This window comes from Mus caroli, unplaced genomic scaffold (genome assembly GCF_978045245.1).
Source record: "Mus caroli unplaced genomic scaffold, Mus_caroli_1 scaffold_9, whole genome shotgun sequence".
In the NCBI taxonomy this organism is placed as follows: domain Eukaryota; kingdom Metazoa; phylum Chordata; class Mammalia; order Rodentia; family Muridae; genus Mus; species Mus caroli.
In genome coordinates this window covers 20,051,236-20,068,486 of record NW_028227264.1, presented here as the reverse complement: position 1 = coordinate 20,068,486, position 17,251 = coordinate 20,051,236, and the positions used below count along the sequence as shown (strand labels likewise).

General features: G+C 44.9%; 2 protein-coding genes across 5 annotated transcripts in view; one reads left to right on the top strand and one right to left on the bottom strand.

The window, feature by feature from the left end:
• Positions 1-4,218, top strand: part of Tbpl1 (TATA-box binding protein like 1) — a 28,494-nt gene extending 24,276 nt beyond the window's left edge. For 2 of the 4 annotated variants that reach the window (XM_021174375.3, XM_085842682.1), the window contains exons 5-7: positions 135-238; positions 326-420; positions 2,164-4,216. In XM_021174375.3, coding sequence (XP_021030034.1) covers positions 135-238; positions 326-420; positions 2,164-2,243 — 279 coding nt within the window. In that variant the 3' untranslated portion in view covers positions 2,244-4,216. Of the gene's footprint in view, positions 1-134; positions 239-325; positions 421-2,163 lie in introns of all 4 variants that reach the window. The other 2 variants (XM_085842683.1, XM_085842681.1) reach the window with 2 other exon arrangements.
• A 17-nt stretch (positions 4,219-4,235) lies between these two features.
• The window catches only part of Slc2a12 (solute carrier family 2 member 12), a 55,923-nt gene continuing 42,907 nt past the window's right edge, over positions 4,236-17,251 (bottom strand). Inside the window, exons 4-5 of the mRNA XM_021174503.3 lie at positions 15,267-15,399; positions 4,236-6,056 (exon numbers count right to left, since the gene is read on the bottom strand). Coding sequence (XP_021030162.1) covers positions 5,903-6,056; positions 15,267-15,399 — 287 coding nt within the window. The 3' untranslated portion in view covers positions 4,236-5,902. The remainder of the gene's footprint in view (positions 6,057-15,266; positions 15,400-17,251) is intronic.

Here is a 17,251-nt window from a genome sequence, read left to right as displayed (position 1 = left end):
AACAAGCACAGTTTCAGTTATGCCAATACCACTTTATAGCAGTGTTCCTGGGAAACGGTATTTGGTAGAGATTGCCGTATTAGAACTCTTCTGTGCTTCACAGTACCGTGCGGCGTTCTCCTTCTCTCCCACAGGTCATCTTCACAGACTTTAAGGTGGTGAATGTTTTGGCAGTGTGTAACATGCCCTTTGAGATCCGTTTGCCAGAATTTACAAAGAACAATAGACCTCATGCCAGGTAGGTCTTCTGAGAATCGAGATAACATACAAAGTTTGAAGCTGCCATTCTGTATAAATGATGAAACATAATTGTGTTTTTATATAGCTATGAACCTGAACTTCATCCTGCCGTGTGCTATCGGATAAAGTCTCTAAGAGCTACATTACAGATATTTTCAACAGGAAGTATCACAGTGACAGGTAACTGCGGCACGCGTCTACAGTTGTCTCGGATTGAGTCACTCACTGGGGATCTGTGCTCATAGCTTGTCCTGTGTCTGCTCTCAAGGTCACCCTCACGAGGCTCATTCTTCACACTCACTCAAATGGCTGTGCTTACCTCACGTAGTCTCTGGGCAGCACCTGGCACACAACTGTACTTTGCAGACACTTGAATAGGAACATCCCACTATGATTTTCTCGCCTAGCTTCTTAACATAAGCAATAGTACATTAAAATTATGTAGGAGCAGCTCATTTTTTAAGGTCTGGAGGTAGATAGTCAGTATAAGCAACTCCGGTCTGCCATGCTCTCCGTGGGCTTCAGTGTCTCATTTGGCTCTGCCAGGCACGTGGAAGGTGTGCATGTCCAGGGGGGCTTTTGCTTGCAGGGTTTTTTTTTTTTTTTTTTTTTTTTTTTTGAGTGCACTGTGATATTAAATTATACTTGGACATGCTTTAGGAATCAGTCCCCGAAGACAAAAATGAGCCAAGATAGATTCATTAGTCTCTTGTAGTTGTCTTTAATTCTCAGTGAATGGAGGCTCAGATGCAGTTTAGCTTGGCTCAGATGCAGTTTAGCTCGTTCCATGCAGTCATTGCCAGGCTCCTCTTAGGAATGAGACCGAGAACTTGTTCTCTTAGTTCAGATACCTCTAAACTTCTGAGCCTAGATTCCCCTATAGTTTAAGTGCAGGGTAACACAGTGTAAACCTAAAGAAATGTGTATGTGTATATGTATCCAGGATGTGGTAGCTAATGCCTTTAATCCCAGCACTCAAGCAGCCAACCTGGTCTACATTGTGAGACTCTGACTTAATTCAGTAAATATATTTCATGGGCAAGAGGAATGGTGATAAACAAGACACCATAACAAACTTAAGAAAATTAACCTGCTTAATTACAATACTTTGTTACTTTGTGGTTAACTTTTTTTTCCAAGTATAATTATCAAATTGATAGATGATTGGTTAAACACCTTATGACTTGACCTGATTAATTACTATGCCATATATGCATACATGCAGAATGTCCTATGAATGTATAGCTCCTGAAAGTGCTGTAACAGTGGGATGAGCCAGAAAGGAATGGATCAGAATACACTGTATAAGTACTGGGGAAGCTTACAATCGGCAGGTGTCTATACATTTTCATGGCTTTTCAAGGGGTGGTTTATTATTACTGGGACACCTTTGTTCACAAATTTAAGAAAATGTTTCTCCCCTTTCATGTTCCTTTTGATCATGTAAATGATCGAGTTCTGTGGGCTAATTATTACTACATTGCATGGCCTCATCACCTGATGCTGCCCCAGAATCCTGCTGAATTAGATAACCTCTGAGGTCAGTGGTCACCTCAGTGCTGGCGTGAGGCTGGGCACTTTGAGACTCTATAATGAAAGAGCCAGAGCGTGGGTAGCAGCATGACATCTCTTGGATGGGTTCCTGCAGGGGCCCCGAGACTAATCTGATATCAGTGGAACTGTGCGAACGTCTGTCCGTCCTCCCTGTACTGATTGCTGTTTTGGACCCTTCTGCCAGGGCCAGAGATAAAGCACATGACTGACTGTGTGATTTAAAACAGTGTGCGGCCTGGGTTCTTGCTGTAGCTGTGTCCGGCCGGGACTGTGGAAGTGTGCCATAGCATGGTGATCGGAGGCCTGAGCTGCTAAACCAGGGGGTGCCCTCTCCAGACTCCTCTCAACCCTTCCTCGTTCTTCTTACAGGGCCCAATGTAAAGGCTGTGGCGACTGCCGTGGAACAGATCTACCCGTTCGTGTTTGAAAGCAGGAAGGAGATTTTATAACTCAAACTTGGTTGGTTAGTCTCCACCTGAGCACCGTTTGAGACCTGCTGCACATTGGACTCAAAACACAAGGAAAACTGGACCAACAGTGACCGAGGACAGACTCGGACTCACCGCTGCAGTGTAAGCTCCAGTCCCTTTGGATTTTACTTCAAAGTTTGCTGTAATATAAAAAGGAAGTTTACAAGACATGACATTGCTGCTTTTACAAAAGGACGTTCTATTTATTTTCGCAGTAATCTCCATGTCCCACAGGCAGAGCTGTCGCAGTGTGCACTTCCCGACAGTTGTTTTATTGATGTCATTATTTTTCCAGTTGGAGCTAATGTGTTTGATTTGTGAATAGTCTTTTACATTTTTGTATGCTGAATATGGGCACCAAAGAACCTGTAAACGTTATCTTTTTAAGTTGAATGTGCACAAATAAAAGTTTGGAAAAGATCTCTCTTCATATCCATTCTGTAACTTTTAGTCACCATTTTTTCTTTTAAACAACTGTATTCATAATTTTTTTAAAATCTATGCAGGCTTAGACTTTGGCTAAAGTGTGTGGGCTTCTTTTTGAAGTGAGTTTGTATATATTTGTGTGTATGCTACATGTATATAGTATCTTTTCATGCTCTGTTACCAAATATCAATTAGAATTTTCTCCTCCCAGATTGGAAGTAAAAACCATGTATATAAGCTCTAGGTAACTAGGGTAGACCTCCACAGGTAAATGATAATGTTTGTGTTACTAATTTAATATGATAGAAAATGTTAAATGCGTTTTAAAAGCTAAGAGGTTGTAGTTTTGAAGAGAGGCCTTTTCCTGTCTAGGTGGATCTGCAGTAGCCCTGTAACCCTTGTTATTCTGGAAAGCTGGCTGTAGATGAAGGAGCCAGCAGGGGTTCTTATCTACCCTTAGGTCAGTGCTCAAGGCTATGCTGGTCTTGTCAGAAATTGACTGACATTGTGTTTTAATAAGAAGTGGCTCGACTTGACCCAAAGCCTCTGGCAAGCTCGTCTCTGTCCTCGCCGTGTCTGAGTATTGCACGTGAAGGGTGACTGGAGGATTAAGAGAGGCCACTCTTAAACTTCAGTTCCATGAGACAGGGCCTCGGCCGTGCATGGGCTCTGGGTGGAAAGGCATGGTCGGGCAGGTGCTTAGTGTAGCCAGGAGTGGCTTTACCTACCAATAAGCTAGGTGGAGTCAAACCGTAGACTCTCTGTACAGACGAAACTATTTCCCATCAAGCTCTGACTTACTGTTGTATTTTTGAAATGTTTGCAAAGGCTTGTGACATGTGCACCATATTACAGACCTTCCAAGGCTAACTTAAGCACTGGCTGGGCAGTGCATAAATAAGAGTCTGTGTTCAGTTCTGGTTTCTTAAAGCCTTCTCATCCCCTGCCCCTCAGCTCCTTCAGAACGAGGGAGCAAAGGTGAGCTTCGCACTTGCTTTTCCCATAATTCATTGTGAGTTTTTAAAGCCTTCAATTTCTTAAAAATTGTTTTTATATTTGGGTTTTGGTTTTGGTTGTTTTGGGGTTTTGTTTGTTTGTTTGTTTTGGTTTGGTTTGGTTTTTTTGCTTGTTTTAAGATTATTTAAAAAAAAAAAAAAAACAGAGGTAGAAGTAGACGGCTTTAAAACCATGAGGATTTACCACTTGTTTTAACAGTGAACTCCTGGTTTGCAGTGTTCAGAAACATGTATGTGAGGCAGAAACTCGGGTAGGGAAGGTGCAGATCCAATCGCTGTGACATGTTCAGTGTTCAGTGACCTGAAAGCCAGGCAGAGCTGGAGCTCTGGGTAAGTGTGTGTCTGAGGAGGGAAGAGTGAACATGGGGTCGCCTGTGAGGCCACCGTCTGGCAGCTTCCTGGGCGGTCCCCACAACAATGCTGGGAAGGAGTGAGTGGGTGTTGCGTCGCCTGGTTTTCTACAAGTACTGTAAAAATTTTTATATAAATAAAAACTGTGAATATATACATCCAAGTTTTAAGTATTCCCCTTTTTTATTTTTGAAAACCACAGGCTTCATGGGAGTGACATGGGGCTAATACTGGGTAAAAGGTTATATTGAAAGCACAAATGTCTTGTTCCATAGCTGGTGATAGGAGAACAGTAGAAGGATCCAGTGCTTCATTGAAGTCATTAGTAATAAGCTACATTTGCTTATTTTTGCCCATTCACAAAGAATACACAAACAAAATAGCCAAGTGTGTGTGTCCATGGATGTGCAAAATCGAATCGTTTAACAGTTTTTAAAATATCTTAATCTGAGAACTTGGAGGGGAAAAGAAAAAAGCTTACATTGATAACCTGCCTTGAGTATTTTTAAAGGGTGGCCTATGACTGCAGAGACTCGTGGTAAATTTGAAGTGAAGCTTCACAAAACACACCTCACCCGTTCTTCCCGCATTGGAAATACACTGTGATGTAATCAGGGTTTAAATCTCCCTTCCTCAGAGGCTGCATTTGAGAACCAGGCCTCCTGTTGTGCGCCTGCCTGAGGCCCAGGCTCTGCGCTCCTGCTGCTGCTCATCCCCATCCCTTGTCTTTGCTACCAGGGCATGTGGTGGGCACACACCTCGTCAGACTGGGACCATTTGGTGGGGAAAGGAAGAAAAACCCAAATTAGGGGGTCTGCTCTCTTTTTTTCAATCACAGATTTATTTTTCTATCATATGCAAATTCTCTTGGTGAAATGCTTTGTCAGATCTTAAAATTCAAACGGAAAAAATAGAGGCCAGAGAAGCGCATCACATGGGTAAAAGCCACCTTGCTGGCGTGGCTCTCCACCACTGCTCATCACAGACAGGAAGGTCCTGATGTCAGTGCCATCCCTCTGTCTGTAGCCTGAGGTAGAGTGATTCCTGAGGGCAGGGAAGAACTGCAGGAAGCTGTGGGCTGTGACAGGTTACCACGAAGGCCTTCCCAGGAGACAACTCTTAGAGATTTGACCGTATAATTTAAAGCTAACTGCTTAGAGATCTGGATAAGTATTATGTCCGGACTCCTTGTCTAATATTTACTAACAGCTATTTCTAAATAAATATGGTCCCAGGAATTTTAAATTAATCTTTCTACTCATTTTTGAAAAAGAAATGGAAAATGGTTTATCTTAGAGTTTTAAAATTTGACATAAAACTTACAAAAGAGTACTTTGATTGACAAGTATCTCACGTGTGATGTATAAGCTGCATAATCTTTGTACTGGTGGACTTGAATGCCAACTAAAGTCTTATTCAGGACACCATCCTAATCTACAACGTAGATGCAATGAAATCATCCACACAGTGTCTTCAGAGGCACACGTGGTAAGTGCCTGCCCAGAACACGACTGTGTCTTGAGTGCCAAGCTGTGAGTGGCATCCTACACAGACAGCTTAAGGCAGAGCCAGGCCTCATCACTAGAATGTAGTCTTTTCAAAAGCTGAACTAGAGAAAAAGTTGAAGGTGTTGAACCTGCCAGTATTGTTTGCTTGACCCGATACATCAGGACATTGGTGCCTCTTGTACCTTTTGGCAAAAGTCTGTTTGGGGGAAGAGGGATTAATGGTGGTCTTTCTAATTTCAGGGTGTCCTAGTAAAACTTCTCCATGACAGTGAGGAGAGAACATGGCAGAGACCCTTGTAAGTCCTGCCACTGTGCCACACGTAGGGATTGGAGCTTGTTAGGTGTCTGGCGAGGGCCGTTGTGACTGTCCCCTTCCACACAGGTGGTTACACTCTGGGAGCTGCTCTTGGGGCTTTCGTTTTTGAAGCTGTGTTGGCACTAATTCTTCCTGGTGGTGACTCATAAAACAAATGTTGTTTTTCACATAGTTCCTGAAAGAGAGAGAGGCGCTAATGAAAATGTCATTCTTCGTTTATATAGTACTTGAAAGAAATCTGCAGCGTATTATTTTTAAAATCACCCTGGGGTTGTCATGGTTTAGTTCATGGAAAAACATTTTTACTGTGAAGCCTTAATGTGCTTGAGAACTGTGATACATACCTTTGGCCTCTGCTCCGTCTCATGCAGAGAGTAAACTGGGGCAGCCATCCTCTCAGAACATGGCCACAGCACCCCTCTGTACAGGCCAAGACTCCAAAAGGGGCTGACTTCACCCCTAATCGTGACTCATGTTCTTGCATTTTCTAGCTCCCTATTATGCCAATATTCCACCTTCTGTTCCCCTTTTCTACAGCATAAATTATTTCCATCTGCATAAAATATGCTGTACCCTTTTATTTACCAGGAAGGGAGCGCCTTTGAACCTTTCTCTCTTCCATGGGGATGAAGTGGGTCACAGTAGGCAGAGTGGGTGGAGTTGGATAAGACTTGCTTCCAAGGGTTTGTGCTTTTATAGACAAGCGCAAAAGCATGTGATTTGGGGGTGTGAAGCTGATGAGAAAACAGAATGGGGGACAGAGTGAGGGTTTCCATAGGGATTATATATTGCTCAGCAACCCATAATTCCTGGAGGTCAAGTTGGGAGTCCTTATGCAGAATCCCAGAATGCACTGGCACAGTACTTGGAGGGCCTGTGGCCTGTAACGATGGACTAGGTGGGGGTGGAGGGACAGAAAGCATGATCATCACAAAAGGCATTGACCAAGGGAGCCACGACAGAAAGTGGGAGGTGGTATTGAAGTATCTCAAAGAGCAGAAAGTTCCTCAGGGAACTGCTCTGGGTGGCAGGGCATCGTACAGCGCCCTGTCAGGGTTACGTCCCTAACCTTGCACGAGACTGGTCATATAGCATTTGCTTTTCAGATTAGGGCTAAAAAAGGCTGAGAGGTGTTGATGAGAGCTAGGTTTTCCTGAATGACAGGAGAAGTCAAAGAGGAGGGAATCTGAGCCAAGCAAGAGAGGAAGTGAAGATGTGGGTGGCAAGCAACGGCCTTCAGAGTCCTGGGGAAGGACTGGAGACCTGGTCTGTTGAGCACGGTACTTGAGAACATGAGCTAGAGAAGGGACCAGTGACAATAAGTGAAAGGTCACCCTGTACATTTGTTCTCCATGGCAGAGCCAGATGACCTCCCCACTGAGACAGCAGCGTCAGCCCCAGGTCCTGAGCCTCCTGGAGTCCCAAGCCTGAGATGTCTAACTTGGAGTCTACGCTGCCTTGGAACACCTCTTGGCTTTGGAAATACTTGTTCCCTCGGGTCTCTCTCCTCATCATTGGTCTCTCAGACCTTGGTGATCTCTTCCTTCTGATCTCTGATGGAGGGCTTGGTCCAGTCTTGGCCTCATTCTCCTCTGCTTCGGATGAATGCTCTCATCTGGTTTCATGAGGTCAATGGCCTCCAACAATCAACTCTATAAAGACTTCAGAGTAAACATTCACATTCAGCTGCCAACTTCTGTAACTCTAATGAACATCTCCAAATTAATACATCTAAGATTATTCTAACTACCCCTGTACCTTGAAGCCTAGGCCCCTTCACGCTGCAGTATCTATGCCTCAAAAGCTTAGAAGTTACCCGGGCCGTGCCTCGCTCCCATATCCAGTTCTCCTGTTCATTTGTTAATGCATTCAACAGAAAGCTTTACAAGCCAGGAGATTGTCCTCCAGGATGGGAAACAGCAGCAAACTAAAAACTCCTGTCGGATGGGGTTCGCCTATTAACATCTGTTGCTCGAGCAAAGAGCCTCTGCACGGTTCCCAGTACGTACATGGCAGTTCACAAGTATCCTTAACTCCAGCCTTCTAGCCTCGGCAGGAAAAAGGGAGGTGGCACTAGGGCAGATAGCTGCCTCGGGAAAGGACGTGAGGAGCAGCTGCTGGCCTGAGTGGAGCAGTAGGAAGTGTGAACTGCATTGCTTTTCCTCCATGTGACAAACCCCAGGGGACTGGAACAAAGGGATGACAGAGTCACCTTTCGAAAGGAACAGAATGGAGGGGAGGAAGTTGGGAATTAGGGACCGTGTAGGTAACCACTATGGTAATGAAAGGAGTTCATGCCTCAGACCACAATGGAAGAAAGGGATGCCAGTGGGAGTGGGAGCCAGCACAGCCCACTCTGGAGGTAGGGTGTGGGGAAGAGATGAAAGACTCCAGCAAAGAAAAGGAAGACACTGACACCAAATGAGAAAAGTAGGGCGGGAGCCAGTGGGTGAACTTACTAGCATGCTCAGCTTATCTTCACACGAAGGGAGATTATAAGCAAGGCACACCTCGAGGTGAGGAGAGATGGAGATGGATTAATTTCAGCTCCTGGTACACGTGGTTCAGAGGGCATGACATTGGCCCAGATGAGCAGTGAGTGTGAGAGAAGAGACGTGGGAGGAAGTCCACGCTCACCACAGAGATGGCGTGGAGCCAGGGGAGGACAGGTGTGCAGGGAGAGGTGGCACAATGAGAAGGTAGGTCCTCATATGCATGTGGTAAAGCTATTCAGAAAGGGCCGCATACTCCACTGAAGCATGAGCTGAGGACTGGCCCCTGTGTTAGTTAGGACTGTTTCCAGGGAAGTGCATAGAGGTCTCACTGGAGCAGGCTGAAGAGAAGGGAAATGAGCAGAATGGATAAAGAGCTTTGCTATAAAGAAAGAACTGGCAAATTTGGAAGAAAATGGCACTAAAATACCCTTTTTAGAAGCTAGGGAGAAGCAGTATGTAGCTTGGTTGGCAGATTATTTGCCTAGCGTACAAGAAGCCCTGGCTTCAATCCCTAGCACCGTATAAACCGGATATGGTGGTACACGCCTGTAATCACTGCACTTGCAAGAGGGTTTGATGTTCAAGGTTATTCTCAGCCATGTAATGAGTTAAAGACAAGCCAGGGATTCATGGAGCCGTATCAAGAAGAAGAAAAAAAGAAGAGGAGGAGGAGGAGGAGGAGGAGGAGGAGGAGGAGGAGGAGGAGGAGGAGGAGGAGGAGGAGAAGAAGAAGAAGAAGAAGAAGAAGAAGAAGAAGAAGAAGAAGAAGAAGAAGAAGAAGAAGAAGAAGAAGAAGAAGAAGAAGAAGAAGAAGGGAAGGAAGGAAGGAAGGAAGGAAGGAAGGAAGGAAGGAAGGAAGGAAGGAAGGAAGGAAGGAGAAAGAGAAGAAGAAAGAAGGAGAAAGAGAAAGAAGAAGGCAGCAAGATTGGGGGGGGGTGGAAAATCTCTGCAAGTCTGTATTCATGCTGATAAAAAGTACAAAGATAAAAACGGGGAGAGTGGAGAAGCAAGCAGAAGTCTTGGAAAAGGGAGAAGGGAAGGGGTATGAGGGGGCTGATGTCATAGGAATACAGAATTGGCACTTGAACCTGGAGGGAAGCTGGTGGTGTGTGCACAACACCAGACAGTGGCTTGGACAGAAGACTAGAGATCTGTGCTGCCCTGCAACATGAAAGGCCACCTGAAGCTAGCCCTGTGCTTGTGAGCGTCCCTACGCCTCAGGCTGCTCATGACCTACCTGGCCCGAAATGCTAGTCCTGGCATGTCACTGTCCACTCTCCCACTGCAGGTAGAGCAACTCCTCCCTCAGCCTGCCTTATCAATCCCAGGGACTGTGACCTCTTAAAGAGTTCTTGCCCTTCCAGAAACAGGTTAAACCTGTTTGTGAGTTAGCCTCTGGACTAGCTGCTCTCTGCCTGCATTCTTTGTACCCCTACCATCCTGAGCCGCATCTTAAAGGTTATCTTAACACAGCCTTCTGAAGCCTGCCCCATCCCAAATACTAGTCAGCACAGTTTTCTTATCCTGGGAGTATTGTTTTTTCTCATTGATAGTTTTGTTACAGAACCTTCACCAGTGTCTGATGCATAGTAGTTGCTTAATAAATATATATTTGTTCATTTATTTACTGTGTGCCTTAGTGTGTGTGCTCTGTGGAGATACTGGATATCTCACATGTACACCCAGGGCCTCTCACTGAACCTGGAACTCACAGGTCTGAGTGGATTGGCTGACCAGCAAGCTTCAGGGATGCTGTCCTGTCTTCTCTTTCCCAATGCTGGGATTGCAAGCATTCATTGCTACCACCCCACTTTCCACGTATGCTGGGGACAAACATGTTTGCGTGGCACACACATAACTGACAGAGCCATCTCCCACGCTCTCAGTGAGTATTTAGAAGCAATTCGTTTGCCCATAGGAATGGACAAATCATATTGTCTGATAATAGTAAAAAAGACTTCAGAACTAAACTATAAAACATTTACTGGTTTGTTTTCACCTATGTTGGGGGAAGAAAGAAAGGAAAATCACATTTGAAGAAACTGAATATAGCAAGCATCCCACTGGGGGGGGGGGGTTGTAGTTGTGAAGGCTGATATTAAAAACAAAACCCTTTCAAGTTACATGATAGCAGCTATGTTTCCTGACTCTCAGCTGAGTCACTATTTATTTTATAAGGAATTTAGCATCCTTGGAAGAATACTTGTTTTATCAGCTTTGTAAAAACAGGCTGGGATGGGGACCAACTCTAAATAGAGAGAGAAATATTAAGCAACGTGCAGTAGTATCAAATTTAAAATTAATGTGATGGTATCGTTAACTTTCTTACTCCTTAGGAAAACTATTGGGATTTGCACATCAGAACTGATTTCCATGGTGACAAAAGTTGATTGGCTTGTTTTATTAACTTCTAGATTCCAGAAGACTCCTTCAGCTCAGCAGTAGCCCTCCTCCATCACTTGGCTTCAGTTTCCATGGACTAGCAAGTTCCACGGGCTTCCCACTGCCCTACATTTCCTTAGTTAACGTGATAATCTACTCAGACCGCAGATTTCTGACTCTGGCGTTTCTCTCCAGGGAGCCTTGCTTAACATATGCTTCAAACCTTTCTCATTGGTTTACCTAACTCAAGCTGCTTACACATTTTTATTTTTAAAGCATTTCTCAGCCGGCCAAGCAGGGGAAAGCTTTCAGCTCTTTAGGACGGTGAGATGAGGAGCTGAAGGAATTCTTTTCCTCTCAGAGCTCCTTCTGGGGTTCCCCCTGTAGCATGCACCGGACAGGTACTGCCGTTGCTAGCGCTGTGTTTAAGCCACAGGCCACCTTCTTCCAACTTCTCTGCTGCCCACCCTTGCCTGTTATCTGTCACCAGACTGTTGAGGGGTCACAGTAACTTTGCTTCGGTCCGCTCCTAGTTTTCAACACGTTACTGCCTCAGAGGGTGCCCGGCTGAGGTGCTGAGTAACTGCATGACTCAAAAGAACCAAACGTGGTTCTCACAGACAGTAAGTCCGGCACGTACTCTCTTACTGTTCTCCCCCTCCCGGAATGCTGAATAAGTTCTGCTGAGCTTTGGATACCCAAATCCTATGCTCTCAAGGAGCATTCTTGAAGACCACTAAACAGAAAGATTAGGTATTTCTTAATGCTGTCTTCGAGTCGTTAAGATTTACGGTTTGCTCTACTTGACCACCCTCCCCGAAAGCTGCTTAATGAGCAAAGATTTTAAAGTTAAGACTTTTGGGAGGAAATCCAGTGTGATGGACAGTAAGCCCTTAGGTTTTGTTTGTCAGAGGAAAGTAGCGGTTCACTCGGCAATTCCATCTTAACAGACTTACTATTGTTCACAAGACATTTTTTTTTTAAAACAAACTTGTAAAACACATTTTATGCCTTGGGTTAGGAATTGGGTAATTCAAAGTATATATTCAGAAACTGGATTTACCATGCACGCAACAAAAGGCAAGCCTCGGATCTCTTGCCTGCTCAAGCCAGCCTCTTCTGCACTGATGGTTGCTAATATTGTTCTTAGATGGCTGCCAAAAGCCTGGGCCCTGCCAACCTTTCTCACCCTGCTGCTGCCCACGGACCAAGTACCTGCAGCCCTGTGTTGACTACCAGATCTGTATCTTGAAAGATGTAAGTCCCAGATTCCTGTGCCTGCTCACATTCCGTCCACTGCGCGTCTTGAGCACCACAGAGGGAATCTGTACAGATGGAGCTCAGGGCTAACCCCAACCTCCACACCAGACCCTCAGCCAAACCTGCCCCTCGTCCCCGACATCTTGCTACCTTCAATGTCACTTACATACTGGATTGATTCTGGAAGCCTGAGAGCAGTTCTAATTGCCTCCTTTCCCTCAGCCATCCTTCCTGTAGAGGTTCCAGTTTCCTGGGCTCTCTTGCCCAGGAAAAGTGAGTGTGACCCTGACCAGCTTCATGCCTTCCCATCAACCATCTCAAATAGCTCCTTCCATTCAGCCACTTCTCTGTCCATCCTTCCTATTTTGCCAGAGCATTCCTTCTAAACTCTGGCCACTTCATCTCCTTTTATTTTAAACCCTTCCTCTAGAGGGGTGGCTCAGTGGATAAGAGCATTTTCCGTATAAAGGAGGGGGCTTGAGTTGAAATCTTCAGCACGTATGTAGACATTGGGCATGGCTAAGGGCATGCCTGCAGCCCTAAGACTGAGGGGTGGAGCCGAGAGGATCCAGGCCATCCAGCTTAGCCAAAACAGTGAACATCGAGTTCATTGAGAGACCCTAGCTCAAGGAAATACAGTGGCGATCAATAGAGGAAGGTGGCAAAGTCCAGCTTTGACCTCCATATGTATACTCCTGGCACAAGTATCCCAACACATTCGCATATTCCACATACACTATACACTGCAAAAAAGAAACAACAAAAATAACCACTACTTCCTTTAAAGTACAATTTCTTTACTAAGATAGTTAGAGGCTCTTCCTGACCCCTCTTTGTTCTGGGCCCCTTTCCCAGTCTCAAAGGCATGCTACCTTCGTAGCACAGCTCTGAGTGCAACATTCCTGTGCACAACCCTATCCCAGCCCCCGTGAGCTTCTTTTTTTTTAAATTTTTTTTGAGTTTTTCAAGACAGGGTTTCTCTGTGTCCTGGAACTCACTCTGTAGACCAGGCTGGCCTTGAAATCAGAAATCCACCTGCCTCTACCTCCCAAGTGCTGTGATTAAAGGCATGTGCCACCACTGCCTGGCATCCCCAAGAGCTTCTTTACTCAAATGACTTTCAAGATTCAGTTCTGTTCTTCTCTCCTTTGGGGGTAGGGGAGAAACGTATACAATGAAACTTTCTAACAAAACTAGGAATTTATCTTTATGCTAAACAACATGGTATCCTACACTGATCTAATTTCTTGTTTACCACCTAAAGTAGGAATAGTTTCTTGATACTGCCTTAATTTTCATATTTTATTGGGGGTAGGGGGAAGGGAGAGGCCAGTATATAGCACTGGCCAGCCTGCTATGTAAACCAGGCTAGCCTCCCAAGCGCTGGAATTAAAGTTGTGTACCACCTCGCCGGGCTTTGGTTCTTTCTTGTCTGTTGCCTTAGGGAAGAAGAATTAAATCATATTAAATCATAAGTGAAGTGTAGGCAAGGCCGTGATGAGGGTGGCTCATTTATTTTAGTCCTGACTGCTCCCTCCTCCCACTGTGTTAGATGTGGACAAAGCGTCATCTCAGGACCCTCAGTAAAAAACCTGCCCTGTGTTGAGAGGTGGAGAATGGGGGGTGAGCTCAAGGCCAGCCTGTTTCGAGACCCTCTTTCAAACAAACAAAAGGCAAAGCTGTGCTAAATGCTGTCAGGCAGCTAGGAGGAAGCTTGATCACACCCAGTCTCCATGTGCAGTTAGCTCTTCCATCAGCCTGCCTGACAACTGCATTTGTTTCATTATAAATTAATCATTTCTGTTTTATTTTCTTAAAGTGGCCTCATCTGCAGCAAAGCGTAACCCCAAATTTGATAGTCAACTTATGAATAGAGAGGAGCTCTTTGCTTAGTGAGGTCAATTGTTTTTTTGGTTTGGTTTTTTTTGTTTGTTTGTTTGTTTTGTTTTTGTTTTTGTTTTTTGTTTTTTTTTGGTTTTTCGAGACAGGATTTCTCTGTAACCCTGGCTGTCCTGGAGCTCACTTTGTAGACCAGGCTGGCCTCGAACTCAGAAATCCACCTGCCTCTGCCTCCCAAGTGCTGGGATTAAAGGCGTGCACCACCACACCCGGCCGAGGTCAACTGTTTTAAAGACTGTAACCATACCAAGGGTCAGCAACACAAAGTGAAAGTTTTCCGGGAGTCTCCTCACTCCAGCCCAGGCTAACACAGGACTAACTGGCTGGCCTTTGTATCTGCACACATAGTTCCACTGTCAGCTCATCTGTCACCCTGGAGCTTGCCTGAGATGAAGGCTAGGGGGTCACTGTCATAGTTCCTGCTACTGTCTATGTCTCCTCGGTGCCTGAGCATTATTTTTACAAGAGAAGTCACAGCCTATTAAAAACTATTGTCCAGTTTCCTCCTTTGCAGTAAAGCTGAGGACTAATCCTGCCCCCATTTCTAATTGAATCCTAAGGAGAGCACCTTCCCCTCCACTGCTAGACTGTTGCCAGCACTTCCCTTGGGCCTGATCAGTTAGAACTTGGTGCCCTGCTCTGAGAGTTGTTCATGGCCCCACTTGCCAGTTACATTAGTTATCTCATCTCTCCATGTGTAACTCACTGAAGTGCCTGGAATTTAACTGCCTAACTGTGGAAGACACTTCTAACCTTCACTAAAGTTAACTTGAATGTACCACATTATAAGGGATCATAGACATTTAGCACCAAGAGTTCTTCTACTAATCGTAGCCGTAAGGGTTTGGGCACAAAAGACCCTTGAGCCTGTTTTAGATGAAGCACTGAAGCGATCCACGGTCCTAGCCCAGGACAGGCATCATATCCCAGCATTTACCTAGAACCTCAAACAAAGCCGGCCTCCTGAGTGAGGAGCTAGAAATGAAGACTTCTTTCTTGGGGGAGAGAGGAAGGTAGAGGCGAGGTCTCTTTAAGTTGGCCTAACACTGATGTGAGGTTAAGGGTCACCTCGAACTCAGTCTCCTTGGCTTCACCTCTGAGGTGCTAGGATCACGGGCGTTTAGTACCACGCCCAGCTTGGGATTCTTGCTCATCACTGAATAGAGATTTAAAAGTCTTGTATATCGATGAACAAAAGTTCACACACATCAAGGACACGGTCGGGGCAGTGGGATCAGGTAGACAGTCTTACAGCAAAGGAAATATCCTAAAGTAACTTCAGATGTTTATTTAATTAACTGTATGTAAAAACTGCACTTCAAACAAAGACCAAGGATACGAATACTTACGCCTTTGCTAGCTCCACTGATATTTGTTCCAAAGAGCATCCCTTAGTCTCAGGTATAAACAGAACAACAAAAGCCAGCGATGCCAGACTCAGGATTGTGTATATGAAGCACACCCACGACAAGCCAATAAGATCTATAAGGGATAAAAGAGAGTGATTAGAAACGCATTCTGTGCTACATTGATCCCATTTCTGAGCATCACTTCTCAGAGCCCATGGAAAGCCATGTGTATCCTTGTGCATGGTAAAACTCCACGGAAGTGAGATTTACAAATTCAGAAGAGGGCCAGGTTCATTTTGTTTTATAGTACCTCCCCCTCCCCCAACCCTCTCAAGTGAAATACAAAGAGCTGTCTTAACAACCAGCACAATTTCAATGTGAAACCAGGGCCGATGAAAGGAATCCACCGAGTAAGACATCAGCAGCAGGAACTGAGAGCCTTGAAATTTTGACGGATTTCTCTTGTCAGCTCTCTTGACCACTTCTGAACAAATATATAATCCCTTCCTAACCATTAGCCGAGTTCAAGGAATGTCCCGCTAGACATTCGGACATGCGTAAGCTTGTCCATTGTGCTGGTCCCTGGACCAGAGCAAAACTTCAGTGTGGCAAGGAACAGTGGAGAAGTGCCTCACTCTGTTTACACACATCCTCAGACCAATTGCAGGCAAGATTTGCAAATGACCCTTGAAAGCTACAGTGACAAATCTCTGGCTGGTCAGGAGGAAAACCAACCGGAGTGTTAGTGTTACATATGGAAGCCATTTTGACTGCAGTGTAGACGGATCTAAGCACAGGAACCACGTGTGGGTAAGTTTGAGATGAGGTGGTAAGGAACAGGAAGAAGAAGACAAGGACGTTTCTTCTTCCTGGTAGTGTAAGTGTGTGCATGTGTGTAGAGTGCATGTGTATGTATATGCATGTGTGTATATGTGTGTGTGAGTGCATGTGTGTTATGTGTGAATGTGTGTGTATGTGCTTGTGTGTGGTATATGTGTTTATGTGTATCTGTGCGCATGTATGTGCACATGTACATGTGTGAGTGTGTGCATATGTGTGTATATGTGTGTGAGTGTGTTTATGTGCATGTGTGTGCATGTGTGCATGCACAATATGGAGGTATGAAAACACTAGGTCTCATCTTCTATTACCCTTCACATATTCCTTTGAGGCAGGGTCTCTCCCACACATGAGGTCCATGTTTTCTCAGCTAGGATAGAAATAGCAAGCCCTAGTGATCCTCTTGTTTCTGCCTGGCTCAGTGTTGGGGCTACAGGTGTGTGGCAGGTGCCCAGCTTGGTAGGCAGATGCTGCAATGAGAATTCTGGTCATCCTAATCGCACGGCAAGTGCTCCTAACTGCGGAGCCATCCTGAGTGCCAAGCCGGCTCTCTGACAGTCTGAGTCAATCCTGCCTCTCTGCCTTTCTTGCTACTGGTGCAAGGTTATCCCGGGTGGATTGCTTAATCAAACACTTGTAGAATTAGTTGGAATTAGTAAAGCCCAAAAGGCTATCTCATTAAACTTTTTCCTTATTCTGTTTAAACACTTACAGTAACAGACACTTAATGTCTCATTGCCACAACCATCTCCTTTACTTGGACCGCAGACCTGTCTTTTGGGTCACTCTGCTTAGTCCTGAGCTTGGCACATAGTGAGTCAGACTAGTATACTCAGAACTGAATTCAGTTCCCACCATACAATGCTTGTTTCCTAAGAACAGCATGCTTGTGCATTTCACTAATTGCCGAAATCCAAAGGCTTATTGCCAAGAAGACTCATATCTCTTAAATCACTCTCATCCATGATTGAAAACTTGATCTTTGAAAATACATAGAGATCTTTAGATATCTCAAGTAGAATATTTTTGATCAGTCCAGGACTTAAAATTGAATTAGATCTGGTTGTGTATAATAGCTTGTGCCTATAATACCCGCTGAGAGAGGATGCTTACACAAGAGGATTGCCATGAGTTCAGGCCAGACT